This window comes from Drosophila obscura, unplaced genomic scaffold (assembly GCF_018151105.1).
Source record: "Drosophila obscura isolate BZ-5 IFL unplaced genomic scaffold, ASM1815110v1 contig_150, whole genome shotgun sequence".
Classification (NCBI taxonomy): domain Eukaryota; kingdom Metazoa; phylum Arthropoda; class Insecta; order Diptera; family Drosophilidae; genus Drosophila; species Drosophila obscura.
Window position 1 is genome coordinate 9,566,700 of NW_024542736.1, and position 16,715 is coordinate 9,583,414.

At 47.8% G+C, this 16,715-nt stretch overlaps 5 protein-coding genes across 6 annotated transcripts; 3 read left to right on the top strand and 2 right to left on the bottom strand.

Annotated features, from left to right (window-relative positions):
• Nucleotides 1-4,985: 4,985 nt before the first annotated feature.
• Nucleotides 4,986-6,259, top strand: LOC111069433. The gene is made up of 2 exons (XM_022359501.2): nucleotides 4,986-5,069; nucleotides 5,143-6,259. The coding sequence occupies exons 1-2, from the start codon at nucleotides 5,037-5,039 to the stop codon at nucleotides 6,187-6,189; spliced, it is 1,080 nt and encodes a 359-aa protein (XP_022215193.2). The 5' UTR covers nucleotides 4,986-5,036; the 3' UTR covers nucleotides 6,190-6,259.
• Nucleotides 6,260-6,880: 621 nt separating this feature from the next.
• On the top strand, nucleotides 6,881-7,629 carry LOC111069404. Its single transcript, XM_022359461.2, has 4 exons — nucleotides 6,881-6,940; nucleotides 6,999-7,154; nucleotides 7,213-7,383; nucleotides 7,445-7,629. The coding sequence occupies exons 1-4, from the start codon at nucleotides 6,881-6,883 to the stop codon at nucleotides 7,523-7,525; spliced, it is 468 nt and encodes a 155-aa protein (XP_022215153.2). The 3' UTR covers nucleotides 7,526-7,629.
• A 226-nt stretch (nucleotides 7,630-7,855) lies between these two features.
• On the top strand, nucleotides 7,856-8,501 carry LOC111069426. Its single transcript, XM_022359494.2, has 2 exons — nucleotides 7,856-8,011; nucleotides 8,105-8,501. Exons 1-2 carry the CDS (start codon nucleotides 7,916-7,918, stop codon nucleotides 8,489-8,491), a joined length of 483 nt encoding a protein of 160 aa, XP_022215186.2. The 5' UTR covers nucleotides 7,856-7,915; the 3' UTR covers nucleotides 8,492-8,501.
• A 388-nt stretch (nucleotides 8,502-8,889) lies between these two features.
• LOC111069414 lies at nucleotides 8,890-15,742 on the bottom strand. Of its 2 annotated transcripts, none has more exons than XM_022359473.2 (2): nucleotides 15,653-15,742; nucleotides 8,890-9,524 (listed from the first exon to the last, which is right to left on the bottom strand). In XM_022359473.2, exons 1-2 carry the CDS (start codon nucleotides 15,653-15,655, stop codon nucleotides 9,015-9,017), a joined length of 513 nt encoding a protein of 170 aa, XP_022215165.2. In that variant the 5' UTR covers nucleotides 15,656-15,742; the 3' UTR covers nucleotides 8,890-9,014. The 2 variants fall into 2 exon arrangements, with proteins under 2 accessions (XP_022215165.2, XP_022215164.2); XM_022359472.2 differs by lacking the exon at nucleotides 15,653-15,742 and adding an exon at nucleotides 9,589-9,767.
• Nucleotides 12,520-15,736, bottom strand: LOC111069416. Its single transcript, XM_022359474.2, has 2 exons — nucleotides 15,653-15,736; nucleotides 12,520-13,075 (listed from the first exon to the last, which is right to left on the bottom strand). Exons 1-2 carry the CDS (start codon nucleotides 15,653-15,655, stop codon nucleotides 12,587-12,589), a joined length of 492 nt encoding a protein of 163 aa, XP_022215166.1. The 5' UTR covers nucleotides 15,656-15,736; the 3' UTR covers nucleotides 12,520-12,586.
• Nucleotides 15,743-16,715: the final 973 nt, after the last annotated feature.

Genomic DNA, 16,715 nt, shown 5'->3' on the forward strand with positions numbered 1-16,715 from the left:
CATTGCAACCCGCAGCGTATTTAAATATAGCAGAGCACCAGAATAACAGAGGAGCAGCAGCAGTGGCAGCAGTGGCAAGTGCAACGCATGCAGCAGTCGGCGAGCGTGGAAAGGAAAGCGTCTGCCACATCCGCAGCAGCAGCAGCAGCAGCAGCGACGCTGGCGCAGACCAACGCGCAGACAAAACGGGACGAGCGGCAGACAGCAGCGTTCACAGGCTATCATGTCACCGCCGCCGTCCTCATTTGTCTGTTTGCTGTGTATCTGTATGCCCTTACTCGGAGGCTACTCTGACTATTATCAGCAGCTTACGACTCACAGAAGGGTAGCCGATAAAGAGCGTATACGAGCGATACTCGTACCTTGGGAATGGGAATCAATGGGATCACTTAACTCTACACTTTGTCTCGAGCCTGACAATAGATAGGATAATTGTACTTCTACATGTATGAGCTTCTATATGTACATATATTATATTATATATAAAAAACTATCTCTCATTTAGAATGAAAGGAATGGAAATATTTGAGCAGCAATAAAACGCCCTGCCAGAGTGTGTTCCCCGATGCGACCCTTAAAGCTAGGCCATTTGCCATGCTTTATTTTAATTTCCTTTTTTTTTGTTGTGTGTGGCAGACAGAGAGACTGAGACAGAGCGACATGCAGACTGGCTGGCTGGCTGGCTGGCAGTTTAGTTTCGACTGAGTCTGAGCCTGGGCATATTTTGTGCCTCATCATCTCGGCCGCTGAGTATGACACATGCGAATGACTGCAAACAAAAATGAGAGGAGCAGGAGTTGCTGTTCGTGCCTGCCGCTACCGATGCCTGATGCTGTTGTTGCCACTGATGATATTGTTGCTGTCATCAGCAACATTTTGCCGTGCAGCAGCGGCGGCGGAACTTTCTAGTGGACTCCCCTGGCGGTGGATGGAGAGGCGGTGCACAGCGACAGCAAATGCTGATGCAGCTGAATAAAGGGTTACTGGCAGAGCCGACCTTGGTGGGGGGAGTGGGTCCAGCCCAGAATGCTCAATCCGCAAATTACCAGATCATTGGGTGTTAATAATAGCACGGACTCTATTTGATTTGGATTTGCAGATGTATTTCCTCCCCCGATGATTGTTTTAATTACTATAATTATGGATGCACATTTTCCGTGTTAGTCATAGCCATGCAGCACTGTGTATATGCCCCAAAAAAAAAACAGAGATGTTAGCAAAGAATAGAAAAACTTTAATCAAAAGAAAATTACACAACAAAGGCACCCCAACCCCAGACTCCGCTCTGTGGACGGGTGGGATCTTGTGAAGCGGAGAGGGAGTAGGGTAAGTCTGGGACTGGAACTGGAACTGGAACTGAGCCTGAATTAGGGGTTGTGTGGGAGAGTATGGTCTGCTTATAGGCTGGCCGGGGCACGTACTTGCGGTGGCATGCACATAATGAGTGCTGGCTCCAGCATAAACGTGCCATAAACAGTGGCACAACCCCATCCCCCAGCCAGTATCTGTCTCTGTTCCTTGCCCAGCCCCCACCCCATAAATATTCCATGTGGCATGCGTTGACAAAGCTTCGACTGTGACATCTGGAGCATGAGAGAGCATATCATATAGGTAAAGTTTTCCATGTTGAAGATATATTTCCAGGCAGGGCATAATGCTGTGCTGTGCTGTGCTGACGAGCCGAGTCGCGGAGAGGCTTCCACTTTTATCGGTGCTGTTGTGATAGTTGACTCGCTGCTAAGCCTATTAAGGCGCTTGAGTCGTCCAACAAGCCAACGACTTTTGCACCGACCAGGTTTCGCTGCTCGTACATGCCGCCGCCCACTGATTCTGGTTTTGGGGCAGGCAGGCAGGCGGCAGGCAGGCACTGCTTTTTGCTTTTTGTGTTGCAACAAATGATAGGCCCCACAGGGGAGCTAAGCTCTCGTTGGGGCTGCAGATACAGCTGCGGCTGCGGCTGTGTCTGTTCCTATGGCTCCTGCTGCTGCTGCTGTTAATTACGGGTAGGTTGAGGCGGACACGGACACGGCACTGAGACAGAGGACGTTGCTCGTTAGTGACGCTCCACATCTCAGCCTGTCTCGCTTTCTCTTAGTCTGTCTCTCTCTCTCCCCCCTCTCTCTCTCTCTCTCCCTCTCTATGTATGTCCCTATCTCTGTCTCTGTCTCACTGGCTCTTTCTGCATCCGCTCTGGCTGCAATTTTCTCAAGAAGCCGCACTTAAATGGCTTCCCCATGCTGGTGCAAACAAAAGCTGCCACACACACACACATGTCTACATTTCTCTCCGACTCCTCTCTGTCCCTGCCCCGTCACTCTCTCTCCGCTTATATGCGACAGTTAAAAAAAAAAATATGGCTAAAATCGCTGCTGCAAGACGACTGAAGTGCTGGTGGTTGAATTTGTTTTTTGTTTTTTGTTTTTGTGTCTTGCGACGTGCAAATGGAAAAAGAGTTGCAAATTTGTGCTGCTGCCTCTGCCGCTGCTGTTGCTGTTGCTGCCACTGTTCTGCGCAACACATGCGCCATTATGCAATTGATTTTTCTTCGTTGTTTTTCGTGCAGGCTTTATTTGTGTGGCATTGTTTGCTGGCTGACGCCCGGGCCAAGCACTTGGCTTAAAGCTAAGCCATGCTCACCTACGCGCTGGGCAGGGGGGTGCTGGCATTCAAAGGTCATTCAACCTGAGTGAGACTAATTTGCCGCTGTCCCGGCAGATGTGTCTAATTAAGCAGATCCCTTTCACCAGAAGCCCCTCGAACTAAAGCCAAAAAGTATGCAAAAAAAACAAAACGCTAAAGGCGCTGAAAGGCCAGCCCGGGCTTACACACACAGAAAGGTGTCTAAAATGACGCTTTATATGCGCTGAAACAAGTGGAAAGAATAAACTGAATGCATACAAACAACGTGGCATGCACAGAGCACAGTGCACAGTGCACACTGCATCTGCACTTGCATCTGCGATGCACGTGCTCTATCTCATTGGAGGTTGCATGCAATGCGGCGCGAAGCTCATAACCCTGAATGCCATGCCCTGAGACAGCAATGAATGCAAACGGTCTGGCGGGGGCCCAGCATAAAGACAGACAGTCCACAGACGTACCCACACTCCACACTCCAGCTTCGCCTCCGCCTCCTCCCCCACTTGTATGCACCAGATTGCGTATACGCAGCGTTGGCCACTTGCAACTTCCCATCTCGCTCTCTCTCTCTCTCCCTCCAGCTCTCTCCGTGTTTGTGTGTGTGTGTGTGTGACATGCTGTGATAAGCCACCGCATCTCCAACTGCATCTGCATTTGCATCGCCCTCTCTGACAGCGAAATTGGAGGCCAGGCCGCGTTTTATGCGTGCGCCCTGGCCCCAGCTCAGATTCCTGCTCCTGCTCCTGCTTCTGCCCCTTCGCATGCAGCTGCCCCTCATTGTGAATGTCAAGTGTTGGCAGTTGGCTTGGCAAGATGTTTTGTGCGACGCCGGGGCAACATCAGCGACAGCGACAACGACAACGGGAACAGCTACGCCAGCAACATTTGCTGTGTCAAGTGGCAGTCAAGTGCATTTAACATGGCGCGTCTTTGATTGACGTCAGCCCGCGTGCTGCTGCTCTACCAGGAGCAGTTGTGCATAGGATATGTCAGGCAGCAGGCAATTGCCAGGAATATAGCTGAGACAGAGTGCAATTCTCAAAGCCAACCCGAACAATGACAGCGACAGCAATGTAAAGTAAAGCTTAGCTTCCGCTTCCCCCATCCCACACCACACAGCTGATACACTTATTGTGCGTTGGCCCGCTAAGACATCGTCACAGCTGCTGGCCTGTGGTGGTGGGTCAATCAATCACTGGGTTCATTGGCTATTCATGAATACACTTGCATATGCTTAGCGACGATGGTGTGTGATACAGCCACTGATACAGCCATGATTGGGCTCATCATTGGGCGTTGCAACACAAGACAAAATACAGTCGCGTCTCTCTGTTAAATAAATCAAAAGATAAGGTAATTAAACTCGCATTTCGTCTAATAAACAAATCACGTAATATCCTCCCCATCATACCATTCCATATATCACATTGGGGGGGTTCACCAAAAACAATCAAGACTTCACCCTCACCCCCTAGCCAAAAAGCCAAAGCCAAAGCCGAAAAGAAACGCCAGCGTAAACGAAACCCTAAAGAAAATCGGCAAAGATTCATGCGAATTTGATGTCCGGCGATTCGAGAGCGTTTGGCAAGTCATTTGCCAACACGTGTACCCACAGAGGAGAGCATTTATGTATGTATATACTTTTACTTTTGCCCGGTCCACACGCTATGCAGAAAGCCACAAAATCATGCCAAGCAAATTTAATTAAATTAAACGCAGCCGAAACGAGCAGCTCCACTGAAGTGGGTAAGAGCGGATGGGATGGGATGGGATGGGATAGGAAAGGCCAAGTCAACGTTTTCACGGTCCCATAAGATATGAAACAAAACGAGACGCGACGCAGCTCTCAAATGAAGCGAAGAAAGAGTTGGCACTTTAATTATGACACAAATTTTGCGTGAGGCATAGTCAAATGATGCCCCAAGCAAACGAACGCTCAAGAGGCACTGGCAGACATATAAACAAACAGGAAACAAAGACCAGCTGCACGGATCGAAGCACTAGATACCCTAGCTGCCGTATAGTAATAATAAATAGTATAAACAGAGGATGTTCAATCATTTCTATGCATCTTAATCCATATGAGCCTCGAGTTTCGTTGGAAAACAAACATTTGTCTGAGACCAAAATACCCCCTACTCTAGCATATTAATGAGCAAATAGACAGGCAGAGACAAAGCGTTTACCGAAAGGGAAAAAGAAATTATGAAATGTTCAAACTGTTGCAACGACGAATCAAAGCCAGTCGGAGAAACAAGTTTTCGAATGATCTTCTTCGCGCGTCCAGTGGCGTCCAACTGCCTTTTGCTGCTGCCTGCCCTGCCACAACTCATTTAGCTGCGAGTCGGCGAACCGCAAACAACACGAAAACTGCTCCAAAAAAGTGCCATTCAAAGATGACTTACAAGCTGTGGCTGCTACTGTCAGTGGTAGGCAACTTACCAACGAATAGAATCGCTTTTCGTGTGTGCCACACTATTAACAACATTTTATTTACCATAGTTGGCGCTGGCCGAATCGGTGAGGTCGCAGGAATATCATTACCAGCGCCCCCAGGTACCCTTCCGCGAGGTGTCAACGCGCCATCAGCAGCCTGTCCGGTATGTGGTCCAAACCCTGGGGCCTAACAGCCGCACCTATCATCTGGAATCGCATCTGGCTCCGGCCATCTATGAGAACCACCAGACAGTGCATGTGAGCGGACAGAGGGGACAGCAGAGTAAACTGGGAGGATATGGATACCAGGGCGCACAGCAACAGCAGCAACAATATGTGGCACCGCAGCAGCAGGTGCAGTATGTGGCACCTCAGCGGGTGCAGCAGCCACAGCTGCAATATTCGACCTTCTCCAACCCTCTGCTGGGCAGCGGTAGCTATCAGCAATACTCTTCAGCCTTGGCAGCTCCGCTCACTACACAAGCCCTGACTCCACCAGCACCACCACCCGGCTACTACCAGCCTCAAGCTCAGGCGCAGGCTCAGACCCAAGTGCAGTCACAGTCCAGCGGCCAGTACGGAGCACCACAGCCGCAGAACCCGGGGCCACAGCGTCACTACTTCGCCAACCCCCATCCTTATGCATTGGTCACACTGCCCACGGGGCAGCAGGTGCTGGATGCAGGCCATGGCTCCGGCGTGCCGCCCACAGCGGTGCTGAACAAACTCCTGACCAGCACGGGTCTCGCCGAGCCAGCGCCGAGAAAGGGCAACCACGTGGCCCAGTCGGAGAGCGCCTCGCTGGACTACTACGACCACAAGCAGACGACAGCCGGGGACACCAGGGAGTACCAGCGATACGTGACCAACTGCCAGCCCAACGGACAGTGTCAGCAGCAGGTGCTCAGTCCGGGCCAAGTGGATCCGGAGCACAAGCAGCTGCTGCAGGACATACGCGCCGTGGCCCATGCTCATATCGAGGGCTGCACCAAGAGTCCAGCCCTCTATGTGCCCCCGGGCACCGCGATGAATAGTCAGGGACAGCTGAGGCCCAGGAACAGGCGCACATACGAGCGGAGGGAGGAGCTGATCGAGCGGCACCCCTATAACTAAACACTGGCCCAGTGTCGCATTTAGATTTAATAGTTGTTGAATTAGATTTTTCAATGTAAATATAACCGATTGCCTGATTTGTTTAAACAGCCCAAAGGTAGACAATGGTTTGGGGGAGCGATCTCCAGCTGATTGAGAAATGTTATTAATTAACCGGTTGGCTGTTGCCTCATCTCTCCGCCTGTTGCTTATTTATACGCGACATCCATTCGCATGTCTGACGTATGCTAATCACCCATAAAAAATTAATAGTGGCTCAATGCACTGCGCGAATTTATGGAAGATTGTTTGGCCAACTAATCACAAGATATGTTAAATGGGCATGGGAGAAGACATAAAACTGAGAAATGCAATAGATTTATGATTTATAGAAAAGATAAATAGCTAAAATATCTTGCCTGCATTCGTCTTAGTTTACTTAAATCTGTTCACAGGAAGTGACCAATAAAACCCATTTATATTTATGAAACTGAAATCATGCAACCTACTTTTTATTATGCCCTAAAATATAATTATATATTTTTTGAATCAGCCAAACGATGTGTGAGTTAATGATTTTCCAGCCATCAGACCATCAGGAAAATGTTCTCAGTCAGTGAACAAGAATATTAATAGTACATTAAATTGATATTTAGTTATAGTGGAGTTTAGAGGGAGATGTCAGTTGGGGTTAGATCATTCCTGAATCAAAATGCGAGTTCCTTATAGTGCTTGGATGGTGCCATTTATTCTTGCCTATTGTGTGACGCAGGTAACTTCAATAATATCGAATATCACTTGGCTGTAACTTTAGTATTGTGCATCGCCAGATATATGCCCTGTTCGAGTTCACCAACATCAAGTGCAACTCACTTGACAAGCAGTTCGCCGAGTTCGAAAACTGTCACATCAAGGCTGTGAATCGCAGCTACAAGTACTTGGCCGTGAAGGTCGCCATGCATCAGCTACCCGTTGTCAATGCATCGGTAAGTTAACTAACTATTAATGGATTATAGTGCCCAAGTTCTACACATATATTTTTAGGCAAGTCTGCAAGTTTTAAGGCGCTTCAAGGGCTTCATACCGATCACCATGAACGTCACCTTCGATGTGTGCAAGTACATGTATAAAAAAAAGAGCCAGAACCCTATGATGAACTTTATTGACTCAGTGTTGAAGAGCTACTCGAATGCCTATCACCAGTGTCCGTACGATGTGAGTTCTATCCATAATTATAACACTTTTGAGCACATATTCAATGAGTTATTCCTTGCAGCACGACATTTCTGTGGACCATCTGCCCACGCAGTTTGTGAACACGCACTTCACCGATGTGTTGCCTTTTCCCCAAGGGTGACTATGCCTTCAACAGCACATGGTTTGCCAATGGCATGAAGCGCGCAACTGTCTGGGTCTACGGAACTTTTTCCTAAGCTCTAATTATCACCCCGAATAAAGTTTGCGGCACTAAGAAAGCTAAAAAAAATATCTGGATCATAATGCATAGCCCCACGATTAAATATCCAATGTTTTTCGCAGTGATTTCTCTAGAATTTAATGCTCTATTCCAGCTGCTTACTCAAACACTTTTCAATCTAAGTATGCTAATCAAATCGGTAAATCCAGCTGAGAAAAACACAGTGAAACCGGTTGCTCTCAGTGCCCTCTCTGCACTGTGGCATAATGCGTGGAGTAATAGCCAAGATTTCATAATCAGTTCTAAGGGCAGGCCAACATTAGTCAGCAGATGGAAGCTGGAAACCCAAAGTTAGTCTGTGCGTGGACCCCGAAGCGAGACAATCACAATCCAGCGATGAAGATGAGTTTGCTGCCTACTCTGCTGGTAAACTCAGTTCAGAATACGGAATGCGGGGCACAGAACTCGTTTCCCCAATGACAATGACGTCAAATGCCTAACCAATCTCATGTCTCATAGATGGTAGTGCTAGGTGTGATGTGGGCCCACGCTGCCATCAACCCAGAAGCTGGCTATCCGTACGAGAGACCGAGTGAGGAGCTCCAGCTGCTGACAGAGGAGCCTCATCCCAGGGAGCAACGTCTCAAGGTGCGTGCGGGCGGAGTGGTGGTGATGCCTGGCCAGCGGCGACAGCTGTCCGCACGCCACAAATGCCATAACAACAAAGACGGCAGTGCGGAGGTGGAGGCGCAGGCGGAGGCTGCTGCTCTGGCCAGATACCATGCGGCGCGTCCCCCGCCGCGTCGCCTGTCGAGGCACAAGGAAGTCCAGGTGGACAGTGAGTTCTTTGAGCCCTCGCCGGAACGGGTCGAGGAGCTCAAGCGAATTCTGCTCGACCAGCAATAAAATGAAATGCTCCAGGAAATTCCTCGTGTTTGATTTGTTGTTCCTCGGGTCGGATTTGGTCATTAAGCGAATTGCTAATGGCAGGGGCAATTAGACAAATTGTGCCGGACCATTAGGCGGTGGCGAGATCCAGAAACCAATGGCTGGCCCATCACCGAAGCGTAAAATACTCTATATATATGGCAGCAGTTATTTCTTCTTTGGTCTTCTGAAATGTGAGTGGGATCTGGTGTGTTCCAACCTCATCGTCATACCCGCTCTAGGGTGTGGGATCTGGTGTGTTCCAACCTCATCGTCATACCCGCTCTAGGGTGGTATCAAAACTTGCTCTGACCGCATTCCTTCAACGAGACGCAGCCAAAATTGGCAAACAAAAATAACCAAATGCAGTTTACAATAAATAAATAATTTATTTTGGCGCTTAACAAAGAGAAAACAAAAAAAACAGCAACAATTTCATAAACAGTCGAGCCATAAAAGTGGCCCTCGGTTCCGATTCCGATTCCAATTCAGAGCCATCAATCTAGGCATCGTGCTTGTACTTCTTGTTCTCGCCGGGATTGAGGCTGTAGAGATCGTAGTCGAACTGGTCCCACTCCTGGTAGTCGGCTCCACGGGGCTGGGTGCTGCCCTTCTTCAGCTTGAGCAGTGACTTCTTCTCGCGTCCAATGTCCACCGACGGCACCTGCTGGCGGATGCGTCGCTCGGCCGCCGAAAGGGGCTGTGGTGGCCTGACGACTGTGCTGTCCAAAAACTGGGACTCCTCCATGCCCAAGTCGGCGCCCGGGCTCACCTGGGCGTCGTAGAAGTTGGCAAAGTTCTGCAGCTGCATCGACGCCGATGGATTGTGATCGTAGTAGTCGGGCATGATGAGGTTATAGTTCCCTGTCAGTGTCATGGGCTCCTGGGGCCGGGGGGCATAGGCGAAGCTGTTGAGACTCGCCGCGGGTCGAAGATCTCCGCGCCGACTGTAGCGGGGCAGGGCTTCGGTGAGGGTCAGCACCAGGCCCAGGCAGCAATAGCCGAGCATTATCTGGGGGAATAGAACTGTCAGGATCTGTCTGCAGCTGGTGCTGGCTGTGTGTGTGTGCGCTTACCATTTGCGTGGGATTTGTGATGGCCATTGTAAACTTATTGGGACTTGAGTTTTTTATAGGGGTTATATAATTTAATTCTGTTAATATTTGTGTATTAAAGTGGATTGCACTGCTGCTGGTTTTATGTCCAGTCAATGTTCCTGGGGGCTGTGCTTAATTCGAGCTCTTAAACCTGTCTAATGTTCTGAGCTCGACGATTTTGTATTTAAAGCAAATTTCGGGCGAAAGCCAAAAGCCGAAAGAATTTCATTTCACTTCGTTTCGTTGCGTTTTTGTTTTGTTTGATTTGTTTGGGATCTCCCGAAGCCGGTTTCGAAACTTTTGATTTCCAGCAGAGCGTCAAGCGAATCCGCTGCCCCTGGAGAGGCTGGGAGAGACTGTCACTTGGAGTGAGTGACACACGCAGCAGCGTCAGTCCAGGTCAGGCACATCCACATCTCTCCCTGGCTGGAGAGAAGAGCAGCGAGCAGCGAGCAGTCAGCCGCCAGCAGCACAGGTCAGGAACATCTCCAGCCAGAATGGGATGGCAGCAGCAGGAGACGGGATGGGGGACGGGGGAGTACAGTGATTGCGTCAACAAAAGAAATGCAAATTCCTTAACAGACAGACGTATTCGCTTCTGGATTGCATTTCATCGACTGGACTATGGGACTGGAGCCCTTGTTTTGACACACATTTGATTGGGCTGATTCATGGGCATCTGCTGGAGTGTGTGGGGCAATTAATCCAAATTAAACGCTAATAAAAATATTAATTGCCCTGCCATTGTACCAGTGAACTTGGGTTGCCTGCGTTGCCAGTGTTGCCAGTGCCTTGTGTAATTAAGCAGTCGATTTGGGCATGGAACATGTTAATCGGCATATTACAAATTGGCACATCAATCACTCCGCTTTATTGGCTTCCAATGATCGGACATTTCAACTTCTGTCATTTGATTGTCACTCGAACCACTGATAATCCCAATCCTGCGCAGGTTCAATAACACTTCCCCCTTCAGGGAAATTCCCAGGCCTTACCTCAACTGATCTCAGTTGGGCGATAAGATGGGAGGAGATCGTTCCCACTCAGATGAGATCCAAACTGGTAGCGGGGGATAAGCCCGAAACCCGAAAATGGGAACACACATTAAAGTGGGGCCTTTTAACGATCACTTAAGATACGACTTGGGGAAATCTAAGCCAGCCCAGTAGCTGCAGAACTCTCTTAAATTATACCCATCACAGATATTAGAGTATGTGTACAGGTGGGTTCAATTCTGAACCAGTATTTATGGCATCATGTGCTATGCTACTTTTCTGTGAAAACACATCTTGGAATTCAGGCTTTTGCTGTTAATAAGATTTTATCTTCCCACCTGGTTTTTTCCAAACATTTTAAACGCTAAAAACTCCCATAAATCCCATAAATAAGACACAAATTCCGCAATATTTCAAGTGTTCTCAAATACTTCGCTCTAAACTTATTTTTGTGCAGCCAATAGGCCGAATCTTGGCTCATTTGGTCAAGAATTTTATCACATGATTATTAGAGCAATAAATCAAGTCGCTCTACGAAAAAGATGAATGCCAGAAGAGACAAATTTGAGCAAATATTTAAGGCTTAGCTTGGACAGTCGCTCGGGTTTAACCAGACCTTATTTACAGCTTTGAATCTGAAGTTTTATATATCCAGCTGTTCAGATATAAATTACGAGTATAATGGAATGTCGATGGGAGCATGAAAAAGCGAGTGCTTGGACAGCAGGCTGCCACCCCCTCAACAAAAATGAAGGCATAAATAAGTTTTAGTGTCCCGGAAAAACCCGCTCCCTCATCGCTCCCACCCCACCGCGTACCGCTGTCCAGATTCCTCTGGCATTTCTCGCATATTTTTTGGGTAACAATTTCCCAAATTCAGAACTCATTTGGCATTGTTTTAAGCACTTACTCGAACGTTTCGTTTCGTTTAATTTGTTTGTGATTTGTATTTTGCATATGAATATTTACAACTTTTATTGCTTTATTTTTTGTACATTTTCGTTTTGTTTTGTTTTGCTTTATTTTTATATTTGTGTTTTCCCTTTTGTGTGTAAATTGGCCCGTTTTTAATTTTTGTTGTTTGGGTTTTTTTTTTCGCTTTTTTGGGCACATGTTTTTCGAGATCAAAGACATGTTTTGGAGCAGGCAGAGAAAATAAATGTTTTCGTATTTGCTGGGAATTTACGTCGGAATACAATCCAAAAGAGATATCTGTAGGGAAGAGAGGGAGAGGGAGAGGGAGAGGGACAGAGACAGGAGCTTCAACAATTTTTTACTTTAGCTAAAGCCTTGCATAAAATTTCAATTATTTCGTTGGGCCCCCGCTGGACTGTTTGAGCTCAACTATTTGCCGAAGCCCAGCCCCAGACAGGCCGCAGCGGCAACGGAGAGGATGATCGACTCGAAAGCCTCAAAGCAACGTGCCCCAAAATACAACCGCAAAATTACTTACCCGCCAGACGTGCAGGCGGTCCCCGGCCACGTTGCCCTGCGGTTGCCTAGACAAATGTTTCATGCCTCTATGGGTGGCTGGTGCAACCCCCAAACCAAGGCAAACCAAGGCAAATCAAGGCAGGGCAAACGAGCCAAAACCAGGGGAAGTGTCGTCTCATTATCGATGTAGGAGCAGGCAGGCCCCATGCCAAGCAAATGGAAATCGCATTAAATCTAATATGCAACTCGACCGCAACAAACTCCGCTCCGCTCCGCACATGGGCCCCAGCCCCCCCCAACCCCCATTTGGCCACTGGTTAGTGGCAGGCAGTGGTCATTGTGTGTCTGTCTGTCTCGGCCAGAGACACGAGCTTCAAGTTTATGATGCGAGCAGTTCAATAAGTTTCAACTCAGCTGTGATGTGAGTTTACTCTTTCTGCCCAGTCAGTCATAATTTATTATATGAAGCACTTTGGGTTTATTTTTGTTGAAGAGTATGTCATGTTTAATTATGTTTACACAGAACAGTACGAATTTGGGAACTGCAACTAATGTAGAACGTAGACTAGCACGGGAACCGTTACCGCTTGCCTGGTGACGATGCTCTCGATGCTGGCCACGAGATATTCCCAGAAGGCGATGAGCAGATCTCCGTACATGCGCCAGCAGGCCAGTGGGGGTTGCTGGAACCTACCGAGCGTGTTCTGCATGACCAGGCCATTGGCGGCAAAGTTGGCGATCAGCAATGCCACATACAGGCCAATCACGAACGATACAAATGAGCGCGAGGCCGTGGGATGTTCTGTTGCCTCGTTCCACTTCGCGATGGCAATGACAGTCAGGATGGTGATGGGCAACGCTGCCATCACCATGAACAGATTTAACCTGAAGGTGAGACCCACCACGGCAGCGTAGTTGGCACTAAAGAAGAGCGAGTCAACGCTTATGCTTATGCTCATCAGTGGCCGGAGAAAGGAGGCCAGCATCAACAAATAGAGCAGCAGGAACACCACCAAGTGGTAAGGTCTTGGGTCCATCTGCGGAATGAATGTAATGAGAAAATAAGACAAACAGAATTAAAGGCAAGATCACAGATCCCTAGAGGCAGTGAGACATGTGACCCTTGGTTATCTTTTGCTAGCATTCGCCTGCCCCTCTATCAGCTCTTACTTAGCCCAGCCTTACCCAACCAGTACCCAGGCATACCCATCAATCCTATTTCAGCTAGTGGCAAGCAGATATCTTGCAACTGGTCTACTGCAAACCCTAATTAATGTGCACTTTCATAGACAAGGCGTTCCCATTCCCATTGCTTGTGCCATCCATCAATCCAAATATACTTCAATTAACTGCACAGCCTCAGTCGAATCTTCCATGCCAGACTCCCGTGGCCGGTTGGCCAACTCATCGAAGCCTTTTGCAATTACTTAACATATACGAAATGTCATCAGAAATGCAGAAACGCACTCACACTGACACTCTTACTCTCACTCATGCAATCGGAGGCAGACGGATGAGAGTACTCTTCGTACGAGTAATAACCTCATAATATGGGTCATTAGCGCAGTCGGTACAAGTGTTGGGGGCCTTGGGTAGCCGCGCCCACTCTGCCGGCCATTAATTACTTGCATTTCCATCGATGCCTCTTAATCTTCACACTTGCCAAAGACCGAAAGAAACAACAACAGCCATGGACAGCGTGCAGCCCAGCAAAAATTAAAATGAAAAGCAGCAAGCAGCTGAAATTCAAGAGACAGCGGGAGAAAGAGAGGGAGGAAATCGAGAAAAAGCAACGCAACACCACAAAGCAATAAAGCATAATTAATTGAAAAGTTTTGAACAACAGCTCGGAGTACTTTGATGTCAGTTGTGGAAATGAGCAGAAAAAAAGCTGAGCATGGAAATGGAAATGTTTAAAAATGGGCAAAAAGCGTACACAATGCTAAAAATCTTGGGGACAACAAACCAGTCGAAATAAATCAATGCAAAGCCGCCCCTGACAATGCCAGCTAATTGCGAAATGATTAAGCGAAAGCGACCAAATTCAAAATTCATTTCCATGGAATATGCATGAGTGTATGAGTGTGTGTGGGTGTGTTTTTGGGTGTGTGAGTGTGTGTGAGGGGAGGATAGTAAATTTGATTGAGTGTGTGTGCTCGGACCGCCCGTTGACAGCAATAAATCAGCAGGTGTAATGAGTCAAAGTTATCGCTGTGCACGGATCATTAATCACACGCATAACAAATTAAGAGTACATTATTCCAGTGGCACACATACAAGCACACCCACACGCATGTTTTTGCAGCTATGCGAAAAGCTCTGCATACTTTCAGGCGTTGGCATTATGGTAATTGGCCAAATAACGATGCAACCTCCGATATTAGCAGAATGACCCGAAATTGGCTGGCTGTATCGCTGCACAACTTCAGCTCTTTGAATGGAAATAAATCCAACTGCAAGTGCTGATAAAATTCCGAGCATATGAATGTCCAATACTCCAGTGCATAACTTTCAAAGTAGCCATGACCGTGAGCGTGCATTTTCAGCTTGGAAACCCCCAAAAACTGAACTTGCAATCTTGTTAGATGAACACTGGAGTCCTTACGCCAGGCGATGCTCGCTCGCCGACTCTGTTTACCCGCTCGCTAATTGTAAATGCCAATCAGGGTGGTGTGCCCGGGACCAGCTGACAAGACAAAGCCAACTGTCGGCTCGAGCCTGAGCTGAACTGAACTGAACTGAACTCAGCCGAATGGAGTGCGGCTGAGTGCTGGGGGATTGGCTGTCTGAAGCTGCGATGTGGCAAGGTTGGAATGGAATGGAATGGAGTAGAATGGGGCTGTGCAGGAGCTAGCTGATTGCTCCAATTGCCAGGCGCCCGGGCACGCACGACTGCCTCATACAAACTTGCAACTAAACAAGAGCAGCAGAGGCAACAACAATTGGGACAACAACAGCAGTGGCAGTGGCAGCGGCAGCAGCAGCAGCAGCAGCAGCAGCAGCAGCATCAGCCACTGTCAACGCACAAAGACAGCAGTCGGAGCTGACGTAACGAAACGGTTAATTTAGACTACGACAGGGGAAAACAACAAACGAAGGCAGTTCAAAAGCCGTCAGCGCGAGATGAGATGAGCTTGCAGATGGCTACAAAGAGAACACCCAGAAGAAGGACCAGTAGCAGCAGCCAGCAGTAGCAGCTTTGTCCCATTTGCATAGGGGCGTGTATGGAGACCAGGATCTGCAATTACAGCACCCTTGGATGGGGGGATGGGTCTTACCCTGGAGATTGGAGACAAAATGGGGTTCAGCTGGGGCTAAACAAAAAAAAGGGGGGTGCGGAATGGGGTTGGATTTGTTGCCATATAAAACATTTTTTAGTGTTCCGAGCATTGTGATGCTGGCGAATGCTTAGAATTTAATTAGCGACGCTCCCTGATTAGGCGTGCATGAAATTAGAGACCCATAAAATGTCTACCAAAGTGGCAATGTCAACAAGAACCCCCCAGAGCCAGGACCGTCACCAGAACACAAGCCGAGGCGTCGTATTTAAGAGGGACACGTCAACAAGGAAACAAGAACCAGGACCAGGACTCGGATATGCTTGAGGTACTCACCATTCGTCCAATTAACCAGCGAGAATCTAAATCCAGTGGCTGGAACGCCTTTCAGTTTAACTGCAATTGCAATTTCGAATAAGCCATATAAGCCATTTTAGAGTACTGTTTGAATTTTGTTGAAGTAAAATAATGTGGTTGCTGTGTGGATTGAAATATATGTTCCAATATATCAAATAACCTTTGTCTGAAGTATTTCTTAAGCTCCACACATTTTACTAGTAGATTACGATATTATTTGAACATCCATTCTTTTGAAATACTTTTTCTAATCTTAGCTTGAAAAATTCCTGTAAATCCTCCCAGACACCTCTTCAGTTTGAGCAGCATTCCCAGACTCTAACTCGCCCCTACAGCACCGACTGCAGACTATTCGTGTCGTCAACTTGTAGCAATCATCGTGGTGCGTGGTGGCAACGCCTGCCCGTCCGCCTCGCTCGGCGTTGACACAAAACAATGGGCAACACTTCAGCACTTTCATTTTCCTGCTCGAACACTTGCCGCGGCACTCAGCCGCAGACTCAACGCATTGCCACATACATTTTGTGGATTTTTATTTATTATTTTTCTCCTTTTTGCTGCTGTTTCTGTTGCTGTGGCTGTTGTGGCAACTCACTCGCCATCGCCATCGCCATCGCACGAGGCAGAACAATTTGCGAGTCGCACTCAGCATGAAGTGTTCTGTGCGGTTTTTCGTACTTTATGTTTTATATATTTTTAGAAATTGTTTTTAGTTGCATGTTTTACTTTTACGCTGACGCTCTGTGACAGCTTGGACAGGCTGGGCTCGCAAGGGATGCGATGGGATTAGAATCTGGAGTGGTGCAGAGCCACGACGACAGATAAGTCACATATTGTTCACGAAGCTTGTGTTTATGGCAACAGGCATACAAGAACGATCTCCTAGAGTGGGGTAAATGGTGGGCAGTAATCTGCTTGGCTAACTCAGTCATAAAAGAGAACAATTAGAGTGTTTCGATTATTTGTTTCACACCTTCACCTACTACAATCCCATTTAGTAGCATCGTTCAACGAACGAAATGATTATAATCCACACCAGACC

Bases quoted from the DNA above. Each gene is read 5' to 3' on its own strand.
- LOC111069404 (XM_022359461.2), top strand. From the start codon at position 6,881: ATGCGAGTTCCTTATAGTGCTTGGATGGTGCCATTTATTCTTGCCTAT. The intron at 6,941-6,998 runs GTAACTTCAATA...GTGCATCGCCAG, and splicing joins TTGCCTATTGTGTGACGCAG to ATATATGCCCTGTTCGAGTT. The intron at 7,155-7,212 runs GTAAGTTAACTA...ATATATTTTTAG, and splicing joins TACCCGTTGTCAATGCATCG to GCAAGTCTGCAAGTTTTAAG.
- LOC111069426 (XM_022359494.2), top strand. From the start codon at position 7,916: ATGGAAGCTGGAAACCCAAAGTTAGTCTGTGCGTGGACCCCGAAGCGA. The intron at 8,012-8,104 runs GTAAACTCAGTT...CATGTCTCATAG, and splicing joins GTTTGCTGCCTACTCTGCTG to ATGGTAGTGCTAGGTGTGAT.
- LOC111069433 (XM_022359501.2), top strand. From the start codon at position 5,037: ATGACTTACAAGCTGTGGCTGCTACTGTCAGTG. The intron at 5,070-5,142 runs GTAGGCAACTTA...TATTTACCATAG, and splicing joins TGTGGCTGCTACTGTCAGTG to TTGGCGCTGGCCGAATCGGT.
- LOC111069414 (XM_022359472.2), bottom strand. From the start codon at position 9,615: ATGGCCATCACAAATCCCACGCAAATG. The intron at 9,525-9,588 runs GTAAGCGCACAC...CTATTCCCCCAG, and splicing joins TCACAAATCCCACGCAAATG to ATAATGCTCGGCTATTGCTG.